General features: G+C 38.9%; 1 protein-coding gene across 3 annotated transcripts in view; it reads right to left on the reverse strand.

Annotated features, from left to right (window-relative positions):
• Positions 1-23,428, reverse strand: part of LOC145783060 (arfaptin-2-like) — a 42,244-nt gene that overhangs the window by 7,030 nt on the left and 11,786 nt on the right. For 2 of the 3 annotated variants that reach the window (XR_014290897.1, XM_082594829.1), the window contains exons 3-7: positions 8,149-8,322; positions 7,650-7,777; positions 7,397-7,497; positions 1,535-1,655; positions 193-350 (exon numbers count right to left, since the gene is read on the reverse strand). Coding sequence is in view for 2 of the 3 variants with exons in the window: in XM_082594829.1 (XP_082450955.1) it covers positions 193-350; positions 1,535-1,655; positions 7,397-7,497; positions 7,650-7,777; positions 8,149-8,322 (682 nt within the window). In the remaining variant the exon portion in view is untranslated. Of the gene's footprint in view, positions 1-192; positions 351-1,534; positions 1,656-7,396; positions 7,498-7,649; positions 7,778-8,148; positions 8,323-14,190; positions 14,271-23,428 lie in introns of those variants that run through there. The other variant, XM_082594831.1, reaches the window with a different exon arrangement.

Raw genomic sequence — 23,428 nt, forward strand, 5'->3', positions numbered from 1 at the left:
GTAACCAAAAACAGCGCTGTGCAATTGAGAGAATTTTCCACGTCAAAACGCTGCTTTCGAGATCAATGCTTCGTCACTGCTGTGTAACGAGTGTACGACAATCGTAAAAGTACAACTTGAGCATCTACATTACAATGTAAGCGCCTTGCAACATAGGTTGTCACAACGGACAATACAAAATGCATGTGTTACCTTGCTGACTCGTACTTGGATATGGTCAGCAAAGTATCCTCCATTGTTTTCGTACACAATGTTGTCACACCAGAAGTGAAGAAGTTGATTGCAGCCAACAAATTTTCCCCGTTGTGTGCAACAACCAGCTGGGTTTCAGCATTGTATCGCAGATCCTCCTGAAAATATCAATTTTGAACAAAACTGAGCAAAAAGCTTTATCATTATTAAAATAAAGTTGGGAACGTTTTCGGCATACTTCAAACCTTTTTCGAGTTTAAAGCAATGATCTACACTTCACTAATACAAGGCATAGCATCGAAAGGATGACGTCACAAAACAATCACAAGGCCTTGCCCTGATTATGTAATAGAAAACGAGCAACTGACATGAGGGTGCTGAAACAGGAATGGCCCGTTTCGGCGAGAGCTTTTTTCGGCAAGTTTTTGAAATTTTTAAAGGAAATTATTGGGCGTTTTTTTTTTAATTTTTAATCATTGCCGTTTTTACATCGTTTTATACGTTGCTAAACGTTGAAATCGTGCAGAAAAAAATAAAAATAAAATGTTTGAACTATTAAATTAAAATTCGTCATGTTTTTGTCATTCGTTTATGCCTATAAGTTAGTACTTTTGAATAGGTAAAATGATTACTTTGGATCAACAAATGTGTGGACAGCTTAGCTTGGATTGAAAAGAAATTATTGAGTACCGTAGCCTAGTTACCCCGACCAGCAGAATTTGCCGTTTTTACATCGTTTTAACGTCGCTAAACGTTGAAATCGTAAAGAAAAGAGAACTTTTGCTGACTAGGATACGTTGAAACTGAGAAACATTCATAGAAGCCCTTCGATTTCTTCCAAGAACCCAGTTTGCCTAACAGTTCGTATTTACATTGATTCAATGTCTGAATATTCAATAATACTCAATTGTTGGATTTGCAGAAGGCATCGTTGGATTTTCAAAAACTCGCCGAATAGGGCACTCGCCCAAAAAGGCTCTCGCCGAATAGGGAACTCGCCGAATCGGACTAGCCGAATCGGATTCACCGAATAGTAGCAGACCCGCTAAAACAACTGACACGAGGCTCCATGAAACAACTGACATGAGGCTCACCAAACAACTCCCTTGAGGCTCACGAAACAACTCCCATGAGGCTCATGATACAACTGACATGAGGCTCATGATACAACAGACAAATGATTCATAAAACAACTGACACAAGGCTCATGAAATAACTGCATTGAGGCTCGATATAACTGACATGAGCCTCGGTACTCTGCTGTGAATTATTTGAGGATGTTCAAACAAATGTATTCACTTCAGCAACACACAAACAGTGGGGGTTCCGAATCTAATCTTACCTGCAGTTCTTGAGACTTTGATGATAGTTCGGCAAAAGCAGAACCTAGAACTTTTTGTGTTTGAACGATGGAACTGAAGTGCGAAGATAAAACTTTGGTGAGCATCAACAGGTTCTCATACCTGCAGCAAGAAATTCAAGCTGAAAACTTTCAATCCTAGGAGACTATGTCATGAACGCAAGGGTTCTTGCTTTTCGGCAACCGAGTGTAGACCTGTTCAACTAGATCATTCTAGTTTAGGGTTAGGGTCATTCTAGTTAACCTAACCTCATGCAAGGACCGGAATGGCCCGTTTCGGTGAGTCCGAATCGGTAAGTCCGATCCCTTAACGGGGGATTTTTTTAAATTATCGGGTACCGTAGCCCATAGGCGTCGATTTTTTCTTAGAAGAGAGGAATTCTGGGTGGGCGAGAGTTTTCAAACAGATTTCATTGAATGTGTATGTTTGCAAATTCGCAATGGTTCAGTCTTCGAAATGAGCATATTTTTACTTCGGCAAAAACGTTGCCGAGGCCAAACGGCAAAATTTGAAATTGCCTCGGCAATTACTGTGAATATTTAGTAGGAAAAGATTGTAGGTACTAAAACATGAATAACGAGAAGCGAAAAATATACAAGAGTAGTCTATTACGAACGCATTGTTTGATTTGTTGTGATGTAATAATACCAAAAGTAGCGATAAAGCGAGCAATAAGATACTCACGCTGTTATGGTAAAAAGGTAAAGGTGAGTCCCATACTTGATTCAAGCCTCGGGGAACGAGAAGATAAGGTTCTCATTAGACTAAGCCTTCGGCACTAACGAGAGTAGGGTGGCCAGTTCCTTTCTCTCAGCCGCTGTTATGGTAATTCGCGTTAAAAAAACTCATGGGGAGGGGAAAGTAAGTTAATTTTGGGTTGATTCAACGTTCGAGTCAGTACAAATCGATTTAATTTTTCCGGCGGGTTATATTGCGTAACAACAATGCCCAATAAGAAATTTACGTTTGTTTTATTACACTAATTCGACATGTAGCGACGTTGAATTATCATAAAATAACGTTAATTGCTCAACCAGGTACAGGTAACATATTAATAGCTCCCTGCGAGAAGATTGCTTCGATTTATGTAAGCTTATAAGCCAACATAATTTCGGCACAATTTGGACACTGCGAGCAACACAAAGTCTGTTTGATGAACTAGTCAGAATCAGTATCATCAGATGCTGTATCAGCTGGACGAGATAACGGAAAGCGAGGCGCAACAAGGAGTAGAAATAATTTGACGTCTACTGGAGTTAAATCAATCCAAATAGGGTGGTATTTTTATAAAAGAATCTCCCAGCTGGGCACGTGCCTAAGCGCCGGCGAAGTAGAAAGTAACCCAAATAAAACATCCAGCAATAGTAAGATTGAATCAATCTCCTAGTCTGGTGTAGTCTTAAGAAAATTAGTTTTTTCTTGTAATCTTGTGGTCCTTACAATCACCTCGGCAATTGCCGACGCTAATTTCGAAAAGTGTGGTTAGTCTTTCTCACAAAGACTGCGTTTAGCGTCGCTGCAGCAATTAAGCTTTAATAGGTTGGATGTTTTCTTTCTTGCATCTTGCGATCTTATGAGCGCTGCTAAGCTAAACAAACTTCTTTTATGTTTTCCGTTGCGACCTAAAAAGCGCGTGACTCGTGACCTGTTATCTTTACAGTGGCGCCTTCGGATTTGCCGGATTTTGGTTAGTAAAAGCGATTGTTTTAGTATGATTGGGCAATTCAGAATACCGAATCCAGAAGGATTCGGATCCTAAACTATCCGAATCCAAAACGGCAATTAAACCGGGTAATAAGATTCGGTTTTAAAGATATACATAAGTCTTGTGCGAGCTGTCAGCTGGAGACAGTGAACTGAAATAAAGTGTGGTTTACTCCCTTTTTTCTTTGCACTGACACCATCCGCAGTTCCGCACTTTCAAAAACATTGTGCGCGCTCATGCAACTCTACGTCACTCGCTCGCACGAGCAACCAAAGAAACTAAGCGCGCAATTTTCTTCACGCTTTGTACACAATATGCACAATCGTGCAATGCCTTTTTTCAATCCACGTGCGTATGCGACTCTGCGATAGATTGACTGGTGGGCGTAACAACATTGAGCAGATGCCCCCTGCTAAAGGAGTTGGCTCTGAAACACCTCAGCATCTTTCGAGCGATTCTTTTCGACTGCGGCTTGACGGAAACTAAGCTGCGCTCCCGTTCAGCGTTGCCAGATGGGGAAATAGAATATCAAATTAAAAAATTGTGGTGAAATTTAGAGGTCTTTCTTGCAAAGCTTTTTGACCTTGGAACCAGATAACTTTTTGGTGAAATCTGGTGAAATTTTTCCTACTCAATTTTTTTCAAGAAAGTTTTTTCAATTTTTTTTAAACTTTTTAGCAAATAATCCCTGCTCGTATAGAAAACGTTTTGCAAGAGGTCTGCATATGGATGGTGGCAGTGTCTTAAGTCTTAAAAACTATTTGTATTTAAGCGAAATTGCTTTATTTAGGGTCAGGGCCGTAGCCAGACCGCAGAGCAAGGGGGGGGGTTTTATAGGGGGAGGCCGACAATTTTTTTTTGGGCAAAATCATTATAATTGCTGTTGCTCGAGAATGTTGCTCGATGATGTTGCTATAGCTGTTGCTCGAGAATGTTGGGATTTTGCCAGGGGGGGGGCGGAATTTTTTCCGGGCGGGGAGCGATGCCCCCCCTGGCCCTCGGCTGGCTAAGGGCTTGTTTAGGGTGTTTTAAATATCTGGTGAAATTTTAGTTACTTTTTGTTGCCAAGCGGCTTCCATCATCTGGCATCACTGCTCCCATTTGGCTGGAAGTCATTTAGAATGCCTTAATGCGTTGCATTGCAACAAACATTTACTTTGATTGTGTAGGTTTTGTGTCTGAAATTTTTTTACTTTTTGTGTTGCTGGAGCCTGGAAGTTAATAGGATTCAGTATTCTGGATTCGATTCTGGATTCGGTTTAGTATTCCGGAATAATTCTAGAATAGTGAATTATTCTGAATTGCCCATCCCTAGATACGTCTTTAGTTTGTATCGGTTATTTTATTGTCATGTTCATTATGATGTCATATTCACATTCCCTTACGCTGATCGGGAACTGAAGTTTCATTGTGACGTAACAAAAGTGAGACCATTCGGAGAAAAAATCAAATTGCCGACGCAAATTCGGAGAAAAATCAAACGTGGCTTTCTCTCACCAGGAATTGCCAGCTGTGGCAGTTGCCGTAGCAACAACAATGCAGTGAGTACAGCATTTTTTCCACGCAGCGTTGTTGCGGAATTGCTTTGTTCTGTCGGATACCTAGCGAGAGACATAGCGTAAAACAAGAAGTTGCGCTGCAGTTGGTTGGATAGTCCAGCGTTTAAGAAAAACGGAAATAATTGTAACGAACACTTCATAAGTGTTATGAAAACAGGGTGGGCGAAACATATTTTGCCCACCCGGCCCACCCTATTTCGACGCCTATGCCGTAGCCTAATTATCATTGCCGTTTTAGGGTTAGGGGTTTGGGGTTAGGGGTTAGAAGTTAGGAACTCACCGAATCGGACTCACCGAATAGTAGTGGACCCTGCAAGGACAATGCAACAAAACGATCAAGATCAAAGTGACATGCTGTCATTCTACCGATAAAGCTGCAAAGTTAGCAAAAACTTGATTAATTCACCTGCATCACAATGCCTAGTGTGACCGTGTATGGCAAGGCAAATTTAACGCTGTGATGGTGGAATGACATTTTGTGTGACAACTGCGTCCAACTAATTGTAGTTCAGTGTTGAAAATCTAAAAAAGTTCTCGTTGCCCAAGGAGCAAGAATTGACAGCGATAGTTGCATGTTTCGATCAATTCAATCACACAACTTTTCTTATCCATTTAAAAATAAAACACCTCAACAAATTCTTTGAACACTCCGAATGTATGAGACGAATGCATCACCAATAAAATTTACTACGAAGGAGCAGCAGAAAATTAAAACCAATTGTATGCCACAAGATAGCGGTTTGTATGTCACAAGCCGGTGGCCACTTAAACATGAAAATTCCCTGTAAGACCAAATGATACCACGAATCGAACACACGTCATCGGAATGACTACCACTGCCCGCTACGCCAAGCTGTAGACAACAAAACGTTGATTTAATTTACTTTATATCAGAAGTGTTTTTGTACGGTGGAGTACAGTGTGTTTTTGTACGGTGGAGTACAGTGTTTTTGTACGGTGCAGTACAGTGTGTTTTTGTACGGTGGAGTACAGTCTGTTTTTGTACGGTGGAGTACAGCTGTGTTTTTGTACGGTTGGAGTACAGTGTGTTTTTGTACGGTGGAGTACAGTCTGTTTTTGTACGGTGGAATACAGTCTGTTTTTGTACGGTGGAGTACAGTGTGTTTTTGTACGGTGGAGTACAGTGTGTTTTTGTACGGTGGAGTACAGTCTGTTTTTGTACGGTGGAGTACAGTCTGTTTTTGTACAGTGGAGTACAGTGTGTTTTTGTACGGTGGAGTACAGTCTGTTTTTGTACGTTGGAGTACAGTCTGTTTTTGTATGTTGGAGTACAGTCTGCTTTTGTATGGTGGAGTACAGTGTGTTTTTGTACAGTGGAGTACAGTCTGTTTTTGCACGGTGGAGTACAGTCTGCTTTTGTACGGTGGAGTACAGTGTGTACTTGTGCTTCGTATAATGGAAAAGACTCCGGTGATATGGCCACGTACAACGTTAATGTTCAGTCGATGGAAGTGGAAGAGCGTAATCCACATGGACGCCAAAGACGAGATGATGCGATAACGTGCGGAGCGACTTCCGAAAGAGGAATCTTGTGGCAGACAACGTTTAAAATATAAATGCGTGGAAAGCCGCCATCAAGCCGGATCGAAATTTATTGACGTCCAGAACATAAAACTGTGCACTAACTAACCGTTTTCCCTGGAACTTCTGATGGGTCCAATGTTTCATTTGTCTTACAAAACTTTTTATTTATAAGTGCCTACTGCCCTACAAGCCACAAGCTAGTGGTTTGTATGCCACAAGCCAGTGGTTTGTATGTGGCAAGTCAGTGGCTTGTATGCCACAAGTCAGTGGTTTGTATGTGAGAAGTCAGTGGCTTGTATGTCACAAGCCAGTGGCTTGTATGTGAGAAGTCAGTGGCTTGTATGCCACAAGCCAGTGGTTTGTATGCCACAAACCAGTGGTTTGTATGTGACAAGTCAGTGGCTTGTATGCCACAAGTCAGTGGTTTGTATGTGACAAGTCAGTGGCTTGTATGTCACAAGCCAGTGGCTTGTATGCCACAAGTCAGTGGCTTGTATGTGAGAAGTCAGTGGCTTGTATGCCACAAGCCAGTGGTTTTCATGTGACAAGTCAGTGGCTTGTATGCCACAAGTCAGTGGTTTGTATGTGACAAGTCAGTGGCTTGTCTGCCACAAGCCAGTGGCTTGTATGCCACAAGCCAGTGGTTTGTATGTGAGAAGTCAGTGGCTTGTATGTCACAAGCCAGTGGTTTGTATGCCACAAGCCAATGGTTTATATGCCACAAGCCAGTGGTTTGTACGCCACAAGTCAATGGTTTGTATGCCACAAGCCAGTGGTTTGTATGCCACAAGCCAGTGGTTTGTATGCCACAAGCCAGTGGCTTGTATGTCAAAAGCCAGTGGTTTGTATGCCACAAGCCAGTGGTTTATATGCCACAAGTATGTGGTTTGTATGCCACAAACCAGTGGTTTTATCATGCCACAAGCCAGTGGTTTGTATGCCACTAGCCAGTGGTTTGTATGCCACAAGTCTGTGGTTTATATTCCACAAGTCTGTGGCTTGCATGTCACAAGTCAGTAGCTTGTATTTCTTACTTTCTTTTCGTATCACGTAAAATTTCGACTTTGGCTTCAAGTTCTAGGTCGACCGTCCTCGTCCCATGACCGAGTTTCTCAGATAAAACTTGCTTTGTGCACTGGAACAAAGGAAGAAAATGAAAGCATCAGTGTCCATCACCTCACAGACTGAAAGGCACTAACTGTGAAGTGTAAAATGTAATTCACTCGCTAAAACAGCATTCTTAGTTAATTCACAGAAACTCCAGAACGTTCTGCATTACAAACAAACTTTATATGTCTTGACACTCCACGACTTCACTTGTTCCGCTTTCACAGAGGCCACCTGCTGCACCTCTTGAAGAGTCAGATTTGAAAGTTTCGAACTGTTGGGCTCTGGCGTGGCAGAGTTTCCAAAGGCTGCAATGACACACAATAAGCAATTTATTAAATCGACTTTACAAGTACTTTTTCACGCCCGAACCAAATTTCTATTTTTCTTATTTAGGCAAATCGTTTGATTAGAAACACTTTTACCAATTAGGCATATACAAGTTGAAAGGTTCCACCAAAACCATGTAATCAAACGTTTGTACCACTTTATATTGCTCAAGTACTACCCGAACGTCAACGTTGGTACCACTTTATATTGCTCATGTACCACCCAAACGCCAAAGTTTGTACCACTTCATTGCTTACTTAAAATGCTTAACGAGTTTGGCTATGCAACATCAACCTATGCTTATCGAATTTGGCTATGCAACATCAACCTATGCTTAGTCATTGCTTACCGAGTTTCGATTTGTTGAAGTTAAGCGACGAGTTTGGCTTATAAACTGGCGACTCATCAGAAGTGACAGGTTGCATACTTGACGGGGTACCGGATGAAGCTAACCGGCTACCAATCGCATCATCTCCTGCCAACCTGCTTCCAACGCTAGCTGAGCCAAGGTAGGTCTGGCCACCTGATTCACACAAGAAAACAAAACCAGTGTGATTAGTAGGGTGTTGCAGGCGCTCTCATGTGGTCAAAAACAGCTCTACTTTTTGTTGGTATTCCTTTTGGCATATTAGGACACTTTGTGGAGTTTTATTGAGATTGCAGAAAAACTGAGTGAGCAGATTGCAAATGAATTTTACTAGTACAAAATTGCCATATTCTCACCATTGTGGGCATTAGCTGGTGCGTTAATTTTCTGGTAGTCTAATTTTGGTAATACGCTACTGTAACAATCTTAACAGCACCTTTCTTATGTCACAAGTCATGAAATATTTTACAGTGCATGATACGCTAATTCCATTTTTGAATGATCCTTATTTATACAATAGTATTTCATTAAGTTTGAAACATTGCATTCAAGATCTGTGACTTTGGCTCGTTTTCTATGTTTTAGGCCTAGCTAGGTAGCACACTGCAGTGGTGTCAACAAATGCTTATGTTTTAATTTGTGTACGTTTACATTATTTAATCTAGTGCTGCAGTGTAGACACTGTGTGTTATAATCTACTTTTATGACCAGTGGATCACAAATATTAGAAAAATATGTTTCCTTCTGTCTATATCTCCTACTAAAGACGACCAAAAAATCAAGGGGAGCAAACTTGCCACATATCGGCAAGTTATTCTTAGCTTTCTGTCTTTCCTCAGACGAAAGATGGAGGAAGAAACTTCCATAAGGAGAATTGTTAACACAAGCAGCTCATCAGACAAGTGATGTTCTGATTTTCTATAAAAAAGCTAACATTCCCACACTACACTCAGGAAAAATGGCTCAGAAAATAATGAAATTTTACGATAAAATGAATGGAGTTCTCAAAATTCAGCTGGAATACTACAAAAAGAATGAAGGCAAGCACTCTACAAGGATCAAATCATTTAAAGACAAGCTACAACTGACCTTTCCCTTCTGGCCTCGAGATGCAATGGAACCGTATTCCGATAGAAGAAGATAGACAATTTTTAAGGAGCATGCAAATGACGAGGGAAGCGACAATGGGTGGAAGCGATCAAGTAGGCTACTTCTAGTGGGATGGCAAGTTAATGGCTTCATTGCAAGATCCCAATAAAGAAGTTGACCGGCTTCCTATACTGCTGTCCGGTGTAGGTGGTGCAAAACTACTCAGTGTTCCACATTCGCCAACACGCTCTTCAGAAGCTGCAGGAAGGCTAGTTGCAAATGCCAGTCTAGAGCTCTTGGATAGTTGGAACTGCAGGGCTTGCCTTGCAGGTATGGTTTTTGACACGACTAGTAGCAATACTGGCCACAAAACTGGAGCCTGTATACAATTGCAGAATGACGTTAAGAAGGGTTTGCTTTGGGTAGCATGCAGGCATCACGTTTGTGAAGTAATCCTGAGTCATGTTTGAAGTGATCTCAAAATTGAAAGCAGCAAAGGCCCTAACATTTCTGTGTTTGAGCGATTTCACAATAACTTTGAAAGTGTTTGTTACAACTCGCCAGATGGTTTCTGCATATCGAAATCACATGAAATTGAAAGTAATTCGTTATTGAAAGACAGTCGAGAAGAATTATCTCTACTCTTTAATCAGATGAAGCAATATCTGGATTCAACAAAGTTGAATCAAGAAATGATTATCTAGAACTTATAAATTTATGTGACTTCTATAATGTATATGGGAACTACTTCTTCAGTTGGTGTTACATTGCAACCACCAGGAGCACTGCACCGAGCCCGCTGGATGAGCAAACTTATCTATTCTGTTAAAATTGTTCTTCTGGAAAATGAGATCAATTATCTCAAATTGCAAAAGCTTTATGTAGTTTTGAGGCGGGATCAGCTGAAGAAGCTGAAAAGATTTGTTCAATTTGCTGTGTATGTGGGAATGTTAGCTTTTTTATAGAATATCGTAGCTTTTTATATAGAACAATGAGTTTTTTACCAAAAGGCACATATAAAAAAAAGTAGAAGTGAATTTGATAAAGTTTAGTTTTTTGAGGGGCGCCTGCAACACCCTAGTGATTAGTGTACAAGGAAGTGTAACATTTATTACAACGTGAAGAACCCTGGCACCTGCTGGTTTTGTTGGCTCTTTCTTTCCACAAAGATAAGAGTTAAACTGACTGGTAAAGCGGCGGTCGATTACTCCAGTGGCAAGAATACGGTGCGATACTGATGAGCCCAGCCTCATGGGCGAAACACGTGTCTATCGCTGTCTATTCGATGCTACAATCGGCTGCCAAAATAACTTAAACAAACATTTATTACAATGTTGGAAGTTAATGGCAATGTTGGTAGCTATGTTACTTTATGTTGGTTTATCATAAAATTTTTAGGAGATTAAAAGGGAGCACTAGAGAAAAAGTTTGGGAAGCCTTGGCCTAAGGTATATATTCAAAGGGAAATCTAAACTTAAAACCAAGGATCTTGAAGCGTAACAACTTACACACGGTTAATTCGTTGCTAAATAAGTAATTACGTGTCTTTGCAATATTCTAGCATATGTATTCCAGTCCTGACGGTGTTATAAAATAACTGTCATTCTGCTACCTGAGGTACATCACAAGTGCATAGAAGTGTGCAAGTGAGGTATAATAATATATATAATATAGTGTATTATGAGTGTGTTGCTAGCCGAATAGAGCTCATAAACTCCGATCATTTACAAGCAACTTATGTTGAACGGCATACTGCACAGTGCACATTAGGGTGGCACTTAAAATTGAGTTTTTGAATTTTGCTTGGGACACCCTTTCAAATGGTGAGGTTGTCAGAAAAAATAACTCTTGCAAATTTTTTTTAAATTTGTAGTTGATTTAGAGGTGGCCCTGCCCCCCTAAAGTTCTATGCCCTCCCTCGAAATACCAAATCTGCGTATCTCGAAAACCACTTGAGCTAGAGATACAGTTTTTGTGTTAAAAGATGCAGAAAACATGGTTTTCTATCTGCTTTCTGAACATTGAATGCATCTATCTTGAGTAGAAAAGCAGTTATTTAGAAAAAACGCATTTGACCAAATCTTGATTATAACCTTTTTTGTGAGCACGAAACCGTCTACAAAATTTCATTTTTTTGTCTTAATTTTTGCACCTTAAGGGAACACTGGTAACGATATTCATTTCAAAATGTAATTCTGGTCAGTACTGGAAGAAGCGATATTTTCGACAATATTTTACATATTGCCTTGCGTATCATGACAGGATGTACCTGCGACCTACACCATCGGACAATTTCCCTGTCCTTGCAGGCAACCAACCAGCTGAGTTTCGCCGTGAAGAAGCCATCCTGTCTCTTTCTTGCCGCACTACGAACCCCAACCACTTGCTCCACTCAAGTCTCTACGAGTCTGTGAGCGAGCAATCGAGCATCCTCGGCAACCGAAATCGAGACACCCATGTGTATGTGATGAAAATCGCTGAAGACCAATCCATCAGCGTGGCTACCTGGGAGGACAACAAATGGAGCTCAGAGTGGAAGAAGAACTCCTCAAAACTCTAAAGTTGTATCTCCGACACCAGCCCCCATCCAACCAGAATACATAAATTGCCAAGGAAGGCCTGGGTGCGGCTCAACCGCCTGCGTACTGGGCTAGCCTACTGGAGTCAGACTATTCCGCTCCAACATGCACAAATGGGGGATGGCTCCATCCACAATCTGTGAGTGTGGCAAAGAGGAACAATTCCGAACAAACCACAGACCACACCATCTGTAACTGCGCCAAATGGTGTGCGTGGTCTGCTTGAACTGGATGACAAATCAATGGACGAATCAAAGGATTGCTGCTCGACACAGCATCTAAACCGCATCGCCACTGCCCAAGAGTGGTAAACGACAGAGCCCTTGACCCCTGGAGTAACAAAGAAGGTTTAAACCAGTGGTTCCCAACCTGGGGTTTGCGGACCCCTTGGGGGTCTGTGAGAAAGCATTTGGGGGTCCGTGATTACCTTGACAAATTTTGGAAGAAAAAAAAACGAAAAAGGGATCTTTTTACTTTCATTTCTCTCTTTAAATGCAAATGTGTCAAGCTCAAGCCCACGAGAATAAACTGTACCGGTATGCATTAAAATAAATCTATGCTGCTGCCTACAGTGTGTAGGCCTACATTGACCTTAAACTACATCTACCACAACGCATGTCGGTTACAGTGAAATCAGGATTGGCTCGTCTATTACGTAATAGAAAGCATGTGGTGCAACCAAAGTTCAGTCGTTTAGTTCAGGAAAGGCAACAACAGCCCTCTCATTAAATTTGCTTACGTTGAAAAAGTTTCGGCATGGCACTTTGGGTCACCTTAATATTCAAATACTGCTGACATTTCTTGAACAATTCATTCATTTTCTTATTTGAGCAACTGTTTAACCTGATATTTGCCGCAGGAGTCATAGCGGCAATGCAATATGACACAGACTCCACAGTACAGTAGTTGAATAGCATAATTATTACAAGAGTCAATAGTATGTTAATTGAGTTTCAGGCAAAATTTAGGTAGGGGTCCGCAGAATTAGTAATTTTTCTAAAGGGGTCCGTGACAACAAAAAGGTTGGGAACCACTGGTTTAAACGAAGACGAATCGACAATATTGTTCTTGTTGGAATTTGGAAACAGTTTCCTGTGTTCAGTAACAACTTGCAAAAGAAACTGAAGTTGGTAGCCTACTCATCTTGTTAAGATTTTGTTAAAATCCTGGATTAGACTTAGAGCAACTCCTCTCTCTGCTCTGTCATTGACTACTGAAAGTCCCTTCGCCATGTGTAAAGCTTGAATAAATGCACCATCTTCAGTCCAATGAGCAGGATCCTTTGAAAGTATAATTATTGCTTCATCTTCACTCAACAGCTGAAGAAGCCATTTTGAATTAGAGGAGCAATAGCCTACTGTTCTAGACCCTTATTGCTAAGAAACGCATCTACTTTGATGCTTGGTCTCCTTGGTGGACGTTCTCCTGCTTCATCTAACATGGTTGCCACCATTAGCTTTTTACTTTCCACAGACAATCGAGAGTCAAACAAGGCTAGTCCAACCATTTCTTCGGACAGATACCATAAATGCAGACCAAGCTTTTTGTATAAATCGCCTTCGCCATCCAACAAGTGCGATGCATAGCACCTGAAGCTTGAAAGCGGATTCCACGCTCAGGAGTTTCTCCAAGGAATATGATGAAAAACGGGCATTTTAGCTATGTATGAATGCATAAAAGTTTAGGAATACTTATTTCGTTTATTGCTTTACCAGTTTTACAGTTTAGTTTATGAAGTTTGTTTATTGAATAGCTTGGGCCACAATACTTGTTTAGCACTGTTTTGTGCTAGAATACCGAAAACAGGTTTTTTCTAAATAACTGCTTTTCTACTTAAGATAGACGCAATCACTGTTCAGAAAGCAGATAGGAAATCATGCTTTCTGCAATCTGCATCTTTTGACACAAAAACCGTATATATCTCTAGCTCAAGCAGTTTTTGAGATATGCAGATTTGGTATTTTGGAGGAGGGCGCAAAACTTTAGGGGGGGAGGGCCACCTCTAAATCAATTTCAAATTCAAAAATTTTTTGCAGGAGTTATTTTTTTCTGACAACCTCACCTTTTAAAAGGGTGTCCCACACAAAATTCAAATTTTTTTCATATTTTGCCAAATAAGAGCCACCCTAGTGCACATAGAACAAAAATGAGGAGTGTTTTCACCAAACAAAAATCTAATAAAATCTCAAAAACCTATGTCAAGCAGCGATCATTTGATCAATATAACTCCAGCAAAGTCAGTAACAATGCAATCTATAAAGTTGGCAGGAAGGCACATGTATGTAGAGTGCAGATATCAGTCGCAAATCTCAGCTATATTTTAACTTCATTCAAAAATTGTAGTTTAGGCACTTACATTTTATTTGCCCACAAGAATTCAATAACGCCACAGGCATTTCAAAAACATAAAACTCTAATTTAATCTTACACTTTAAGAATTATATGTAGAATTAAATAACTCAAGTTCTACACTTGTAGTAAAGCGACTTTTAAACCAATTTAGCAACAGAATCACTAAACTGAGCCAGACTAAGCGAAATCCAATAAACAGGAAAATGACAAACGCCTTCCTAAACTGAACCTTGCGACGACGTGGCAATATAACAAGTGAGTATAAATCAAGCGAACAACGTATAGACCAGCTGGCAGGAAGTCAACGCATATAAAACATGATATAAACTCGGCTTGCATTTAATACCTCAACAGTTCAATCTTTTATTTCCCTTACACTGCAGGGGGGATCCTCACAAGTAGGTGCAGTAAGTTGCATAACAAATATATAGAGAAAAATAAATGAAGCCCATGGGTTGAAAACTTCATGATGCAATTTGTGATCTCTATGTTCAAGTGTGGTGTTTGAACCTGTGGGATTACCTAGCACATGGAGACCTTTATACACAGGCCTTGACAACATGCAGCTTCAAATTTGACTAGAGGCCTATCTATTAAGAGCAGAAATCGGTACTGTACGCTGATAGTTTGAGTAGCAGTCTTTGTGTATAATTTTGAACTATTTTTAAGCTATTGTTACCATACAAATAATGGACTGGATTTTTGCACTGGAAATTCAAAACGCCTCTGGCAACACTGCTAATAGATATACAATTAGTTAATTTTCTTGCTGGAATCTTTGAAGTTTATTAAATTATAAAAACATCTAAATTCTCTGAACTTGTTTACGCATTGAAGTGGTTTTGCAGTTTTAACATGTTTGCAATCAATGAGGCTATGAGATCCGTGCATCACTTCTAACTGGTGATGGACCAACCTCTGGTTCCGGTTAAACTCTGGCCACTTTTTTTAGCTCCAGTTCTGGGCCGGAGGTGTACTGTATATGCCAACCGTGTGTGGCTGTGGTCAAGTTTATGACCTTGGATAAATAAGTAATTTAATTTTATGTATCATTGTGGTATTGTAGTAATGCAAGAATACAGAATTACACATGCTGGCTGTAACATTGAAAATGGGTTCAAGGAAGTCAATCAAAAATCTTCAATATTTGAAAAGCAATACTACAAAAGGTGGATAGAAAACATAAGCAAATTTGAAACCTCAAATGTTTACTTCTAACTAAACCCCTTTAAAGCACCGTAAGCATTGCCATAAAGCACCTTCTTTAAAGTGCCTCTGACAGAAAAATAAATTCGCTAAATTTACCTAAGATACCAAAGAGATGACACTAACAAATTTCCCTGACCAGCAAATCGTAAAAAATATCAACAGGCTACTAAGTTACACGCTTGTAAACTTTCGTTCAAGCTTTTTATAAAATCGGTCTCAATTCAATGGCTGCTTGACACCTGCACAAACATCTAGACCGCGTCGCCGCCACCGCCCAAGGGTGGTAAAAGACAGAGCCCCTCGACCCTTCAAGTGGCGAAGGTTCAAACAAAGAGCTTGCAGAGCTCTTAATGTTGGCATCCCTGATTTTTTTCACTACATGCCTTACCAGTTAGATATCACTTTGCTGGGATCACAACAAATTTTTCGAAACTTTATGTTTTTAAAAATTTCAGTTAATTCAAAAAAAGATAGAGAGCCGTTTATGTAACCTACACTATTCTGTAGTATATATGTCATGGCCCCAAACGTAACATCAAGATACCATGGACTCTCAATATCACTTTGAGTAAGAAAGTAGATGTTGCATTAGAGCTAAATGGATTCATCACCTGCCCTTGCTTCCCCTGCTTTCCTCCATGGCCGAGGTTGGCGGTCATTCATGTGCATCATTGAAACAGATATCGTAATTCTTTAATTGATTTGCAACTTCCACTGGTCACAAAAAATTCTGCTAACAAAACTATGAGACTAACTCATTATATGTTATGTAATTAAAATGCTTACAAAAATTGCTACAGTTCCAAAATTTCTAAAGAATGGAATGTAAAGCTTGCTTAGAGCAGGTGATTAACAAATAAAATTGCCATATGTTACTTTAAACCAATGGTCTCAAACATGCGGCCTGCGACAACGTTTTGTGCGACCTGTGATGAGTTTTTAAACTTTTAATAATTAACAATTACAGTAATTGTACAAGTGCCACATATTTTTTCTATAGATTTGAAAAGGTAAAATTCTCTTTTAAATTGCTCAAAAAATCTGAAAATGTCCATGAAATCTCAAATGACATTTTGCAGAAACTCATATTGTTACATCATAATGGCATTGCCTTTACTTTTTGTGCGGATATTGCAATTTGCGGCAGTCAGTTTTCATGGATTTAATTTTTTCCACACTTTTTGAAAGTTGGATGCAAGATTTTTGTTCTGCAGATCCAAGTCGTTGTGTTTTTTTGTTTTTCATTTTCGTTTTTTGTGTGATCAGTGGTTTTTTGTCTCTTTGTTCCTACTACTATTTCTGTGAGGCCTAGGGATAGGCAATTCAGAATACCGAATCCAGAAGCATTCGGATCCTACACTATCCGAATCCAAAATGGCAATAAAACCGGGTAATAAGATTCGGTTTTAAAGATATGCATGTCTTGTACAAGCAGTCAGTTGAGACAGTGAACTGAAAAAAGTGTGGTTTACTCTCTTTTTTCTTTGCACTGACACCATTCGCACTTTCAAAAACGTTTTGCATGTGGTTGTGCGTGCACGGTTAGGGTTAGGCGGTTAGGCACTGCACGGCGCATGCACCCCTATGTCACTCGCCCGCATGAGCAATCAAAGAAACTAAGTGCGCAATTTTCTTCACGCTTTGTACACATGCACAATTGTGCAATGTTTTTTTTCAATTCACGTGCGTATGCGACTCTGCGATAGTTTGACTGGTGGGTGGTGGCGTAACAAGTTAACAACATTGAGATGTCCCTGCTAAAGAAGTTGGCTCTGAAATATCTCAGCATACTTGCCAATCAGCTTCTTCCGAGCGATGCTTTGCCAGTGCGGGCTTGACGGCAACTAAGCTGCGCTCCCATTCAGCGTTGCCAGATGGGAAAGTAGGATACCAAATTAAAAAGTTCTGGTGAAATTTAGAGGTCTTTGGTGCCAAGCTTTTTGACCTTGGAACCAGACAACTTTTTGGTGAAGTTTTCCCCACTTAATTTTTTTTCAATTTTTTTTAACTTTTTAGCGAATAATCACTGCTCGTATAGAAAACATTTTGCAAGAGGTTTGCGTATGCGTGATGGCAGTGTCTTGTGTCTTAAACCATGTGTCTTATGTCTAAACCAACTTAAACCTAAAACCATGTGTGTTTTAGGCAAAATCGATCAATTTAGGGTGTTTTAAATAGCTGGTGAAATTTTAGTTACTTTTTAGTGACAAGCAGCTTCCAGCATCTGGCAACACGGCTCTCGTTTGTCTGGCAGTCATTTGGAATGCCATAGCCCTTGATGTGTTGCACTGCAACAAACATCTACTTTGATTGTGTTGCTTTTGTGTCTAAATTTGCAAATAAACATTGCATGAAATTTTTTTACTTTTTGCATTGCTGGAGCCTAGAAGTTAATAGGATTCGATATTCTGGATTCGATTTAGTATTCCGGAATAATTCTGGAATAGTGAATTATTCTGAATTGCCCATACCTTGTGAGGCCATATGTCTTTCTCACGGCAGTGGTGCGTTCTTACTAGGACTTCTTCTTTTATTGCGTTCTCACTGTGTGACTTTGTTTGTACTTTTATTGTGCATTGCGGCCCTTGGGTTAATTTATTAGTAATCATTTGGCCTCCAGAGCAATTTGAGACCCTTGCTTTAGAATAAATGCAATTTTGACTAGCTATAAGTAGACCAACTCTTGTTTTTAAGGGTATTGACTCAATTCTAAAGCTTTGACAACTATATCACTTCAATTTAATTGAACTTTTTTATCAATTCACAAATCTAAGTGCAATAGCACTTGAAATTATAATTAATAAATATTGCACTAAACACATGTCTAATACAGTAATGCAATAGATTGAGTTTTGCTTTTAGAAGCACGATCGTTATTCGTTGTTAACTTTACAAGTTAAGTGAAACTCGGTCTATTGCAAGGGTTCTTAACCTTTTTTGTACCGTTTACCCCTTGCCGAATGAAAAAAGTAAAATTTACCCCCACCGTTTTGGTGGCCCCTTGTGATGTCATCGTGTCCAGTCAACTATGCGAAGAAATGCGCAATAAAGGAAGTTGCAATCCACTTTGTGGTTGAAGTCCTAATTAGGTTGTGTACAGTAAAAATGTAGCACACATATACGCTGCTGAAATGGAACTGGTAGACTTGTGTGGTGATAAAAGAAAAAGACGAAAACTTACATTAAGCATAAATTTGAATCAAAATCGAGTGCAACACCACCAGTATTTTAACAACTGAAAAAATGAAGTTTGCTTTATTTTATGATTTAGTAAATTTACTCCCAGTTAAGAACCCCTGGTCTATTGCATTACTGTATTAGCCATGTATTTAATGAAAATATTTATTAAATTTATATTCACCTGATATCACAATAATTAAAAGTAATTTTAAGCATCAGAAAATGCTGAAAGGATGTGGAAACTGGTATCTACCATACCTGAACCTATCCTATTTTGCACTATATATATAACAACGAAAATCAGCGATATTACATTAGTACAGTTTATCTGAGCACCTAGCAATTTAATTGAACACAGTTACTGGATCGGGGTTGCCAGATTTAAATTTGATGTTCTGCCAAACAGTGTCCAAAAATCTTCCAAAAACATCTTTAATCTGCCAAACCAATTATGCTTATTGCTTAGTTTACCCCCAAGATAAACTGAAATGAAACCCACTAAAATGAACTAATATGCTTTCCATTTTTAGATTTCATAGTTGCTTTGTTAAAAGCAAATGATTACAACCGAAACATAACCACCATTTACTTCACAAACAACAAGATGGAACCACAATTTTGTCACGAATTCAATGGAATTCAACTAATCTTATGAGTTTTATGAATCTGCCAAACTTAAAAATTCTGCCAACTCAAAATTTCGCTGCCAAACAGCTTAAAATTCTGCAATAAAATCTGCTAAATGGCAACCCTGTACGGCCTGTACTGGATTAATCTTTATGTTCTGTGTGGCATACCTAAACGTTGGAAGAATTAAATAATATTTCACCACACATTCTAATTCATATAGCCTAACAATTTAAACAATAGAAGAAATAAAAATTGCATGGTTGGGGCTCCTGATGCACCCTAATAAGGGTAAGTTAGGGATTAGTGATAACACTAAACTAAACCATTTGTTGATGGGTCGCAACCACAAAACTACAGTATAGCTCCCAAAACTACCAAGCTCCTAACTGCATATGGCATGCAGTGAATGAACGCACATTTTTCAGTTGCAACATTTTCTATATGTATTAGCCTAGGCTATACATATATTACCATACATTTAACCATGTCATCACCAAGTAACATAAAAAGCCAACAGTAAGGCTCTTAGCAGTTTCGACACACGAAGTACATGACATCAAGTCACATGTGCCTGAGGCTATATGAAGTGATATCACTTGAGCATAACACCATGGCAGATTCAAATAAGAACAGGATCTTGTTAAGTACCATCATGATACTTGTTAAGAGTGGTAGCGGCAACAATCGCAATGTAGAGTGAAAATATAAACATTTGTATAAAACCAAAGCTAAAATTATACATAGTTCTTGCAGCAGAGAAGATCAAGATGCATAGTAGGCTACTTAGAAAGACATTCACTGGTTTATAGGTATGATGGTTAGAGGGGAGCAGTATTTCATCAACAAGCCTTTTATTAATAAATAATCTTATGTTTTTTAAATATGAGTTTATATCAAGCAACAATCTTTGCTTATTTGTTTGAAAGATGGGGTGGAAATTGTGATGAAGAGACCTATTTCACAAACAGTTAAAATGTTCTTATAATTATATATATATAAACACAATGTTGGTTGCTAAACAAACAAAAACTATGGAGATGTATGAATTATATGATAATACAAATTAGCAATTAATTCCTGAATTAGCTCAATTCTAAACATTAGGCTATACGATTGCGATAGTCTATGTCAGGGATGGTCAACAGCTCATCGATGGTAACACCCCCATTCCTTACAGTGCTGCAGCGGACAGATTTTTCTCTGTTGGTAAAGACATGCTGAAACCAAAGCATGCAGGTTGCAAGATTGCAGGACTAAACAACTTGCATTGTCAAATGCTCATGTTTTTGAAAGATGTGTAACAAAAAACATCATCCAAAACGTGTTTTTAGAAGGATAGAAAACATTGATCAAAAATAGAAGTAAAAAGATAATGGTAGAGGGGTCCTCAAGTAGGTCCTAGTGTCTTGTTGATACAGTTTATTGATGTACCGGTATACGCTACTGGACCTAATGTGGTAAGTTGTTATTCAATAAGTTGGATCACTTCTGTTTTCTAACATTGCTGTCATACCTTTCTATTTTACATGTTGGTAAGCTAGAGCAGTCCTCGTTAACCAGGCATTTTATGCCACCCAAGTGTACTGTACAACCTACCCAATCATAAATAGGGAATGCAACTGAGAAAGGGTAAACACTAAACAGTCACTATATAATAATACAAAGTATATCCAGAATTCAACTGTATAATACTGTACAGTATACAACTGTACAACTGTACATATACAATACAGTGCGGTCGAGTTCTGGATAGCTAATACTGCATCAGTTTTTATGTTTGTGACAAACTTATAAAAAAGTTTATACATACACTCGACAGAGAATCCAATTTCCAAAACATTTGTTTTTTTGATACTGCAATTTGAAGTCACAGACTTTACTCTGTGCTAGATTTTGTTATTTTCTAAGTAAACGAAAAAGTTTTACTGGTGCTGAGCAAAAGCATGCATTTAAAGGCTTTGATCAGATGGAGAATCATGAAAATAGACAAGCAGGCTTATACCATCAATTTTTCTTCAGAGGTAATGTATTTATCAAGCAAACTTATTACTTACACAAGCACATACAACTAATCTAATGCTTGTCAAGAAACTTTGATGACTTCAGAAAATCTACAAAAGAGCTTAAACTTTTTAAAGGAAAATATTGATGATGATACTGAAACACATTTCATATAATAATTCTGGTGAGGCTCATCCGAAAAGAAGGTTTTAGATGAGTGGTTTTCAACCTTTTTGGTGGAACGGAACTCAATGAAACATTCCAAAAGCTCGAGAAACTCTGTTCAATAATTTAATTGCCTTTTGCAAAAAAACATCGTTTGATTAATAAGAACTCCTTGAAGCGAAAAAAAAAACATGTCAATGAAATTTGGCGGGTAAGCAGAAAGTTAAAAGTAATCGCACCACAAGAAAACAACAAAAACTCGGGATCGCAGCAAACGTGTTAAAGTGTAGCAAATTTATTAATAGTGGCAAACCTAATCAATATTTGATTATATTTAAATTTTAAACAATATGCATAAATAAAATAGACTCTCGGATTTGAATGTAAACTTGCGGAACTCCTAGACCAGAGGTCGGCAACCTGCGGCTCCGGAGCCACATGCGGCTCTTTCAGCCCTCTGCTCTGGCTCCCGTGACTTTAAACACTGCGAGCTTGAGCAATACAAAAAAATTTTGTTGTAAATTAATAACTGCTCTAGGCTATAGTTTAAACTAGTTTTGTTGAAAATTATGACTTACAAATCCGTTTAGTATGTTTTTTTTTCACCAAGATTTAATGCTTTTATCTTGCTAAGGAAAAAAACCTTTAGGACTGTTAGGAATAATGGCGGCTCCTCACGGCTTACAATGCATGTATTGTATGCGGACAGATTCTGATTTGCCCGCCCCGTCTGTGAAACGATAAAGAGCATATTGTTACGTGATTTACCGCACAATTAATGTTAGCATTATCTTATACCTGGCAGTGTCACAGTGCAGTTTGTAGTAGCCTGTAGTATTTTGTAAGCAGTTAAAAGTGTCAGATACTCTTTGTTAAATATGTAAATCGCCATTAGTTATTTATCAGTAACTTTGGCAAATTTGCCAAATTATTGCCAGTATACCAGCGTTATCTTTACCGGAATGGCCCGTTTCGGCGAGTCCGATTCGGCGAGTCCGATTCGACTAGTCCGATTCGGCGAGTTCCCTATTCGGCGAGAGCCCTTTTCGGCGAGTGCCCTATTCGGCGAGTTTTTGAAATTTTTAAAAGGAAATTATCGGGTACCGTAGCCTAATTGCAATTGCCGTTTTTACATCGTTTTAACGTCGCTAAACGTTGAAATCGTGCAGAAAGGAATAAAAAGAAAATGTTTGAACTATTGAATTAAAATTCGTCATGTCAGTTCAGTTGTTTTTATTTCTGACCATCATATGAAAAACAATACACGTCAACATAGCAAAGGTGTAGAAAAAGGTAGAAGCGACAAAACGCGAACGTTAAAACGTGCTTGTGACCGAAGTAAGTTATTGAGTTGAAAGAAATTTAGCAAGGTTGCATCACCTTCAAAAAAATTCAAGATATGAAGGAAAAATAAAACAAAGAAAATGTTACAAAAAAAATAATGTTTATGTCTATAAGTTAGTACTTTTGAATAGTTAAAATCATAGGCGCCTAACTATTTTTTTGGCCGTGGGGGCGAAAGCGTGTTTCATCAGCAGCAACGTAAATTCAGCGAAATGTCACGCAGGTGGATGACGTAATTATGTCGTCACACTAGGATTGCTTTTATTGCCACACTCGGAGTTATCGCTACGTTCGACCTACCGTTAATTATTATAAACAAAGCTCGACCAAAACACATGCTATGCGTCTGCGTTGGCTAGCGGTTGATGGACTGCGACTCTTTAAGCTAAGCGCAACATAAAGTTTAGCAACGAACTAGATTTATTAGCATGAAACAAGAGACGAAAAGGTTTACTAAAAGGTATACTGTAAATGGAATGAAAATACTAACTTGATCATATGCTTGAAAATATACCTGTTGAAAGTAAAATCATTCATGTTTACATCAATTCAACAGCACGTCACCTTTAATAAATTTAAAAGTTGCTGACATCCGTAAACAGCCCTTGAAAAATAGTTACGGAGAGACGTTTGATTAAGTTTTCGACTTGACATTGCTCCCTTTTCACTACAATATCGCAACTTATGACTGACAAGCTTTCAAGTTTCAATTC

The sequence above is a fragment of the Aplidium turbinatum genome, chromosome 14 (assembly GCF_918807975.1).
Source record: "Aplidium turbinatum chromosome 14, kaAplTurb1.1, whole genome shotgun sequence".
Taxonomy (NCBI): domain Eukaryota; kingdom Metazoa; phylum Chordata; class Ascidiacea; order Aplousobranchia; family Polyclinidae; genus Aplidium; species Aplidium turbinatum.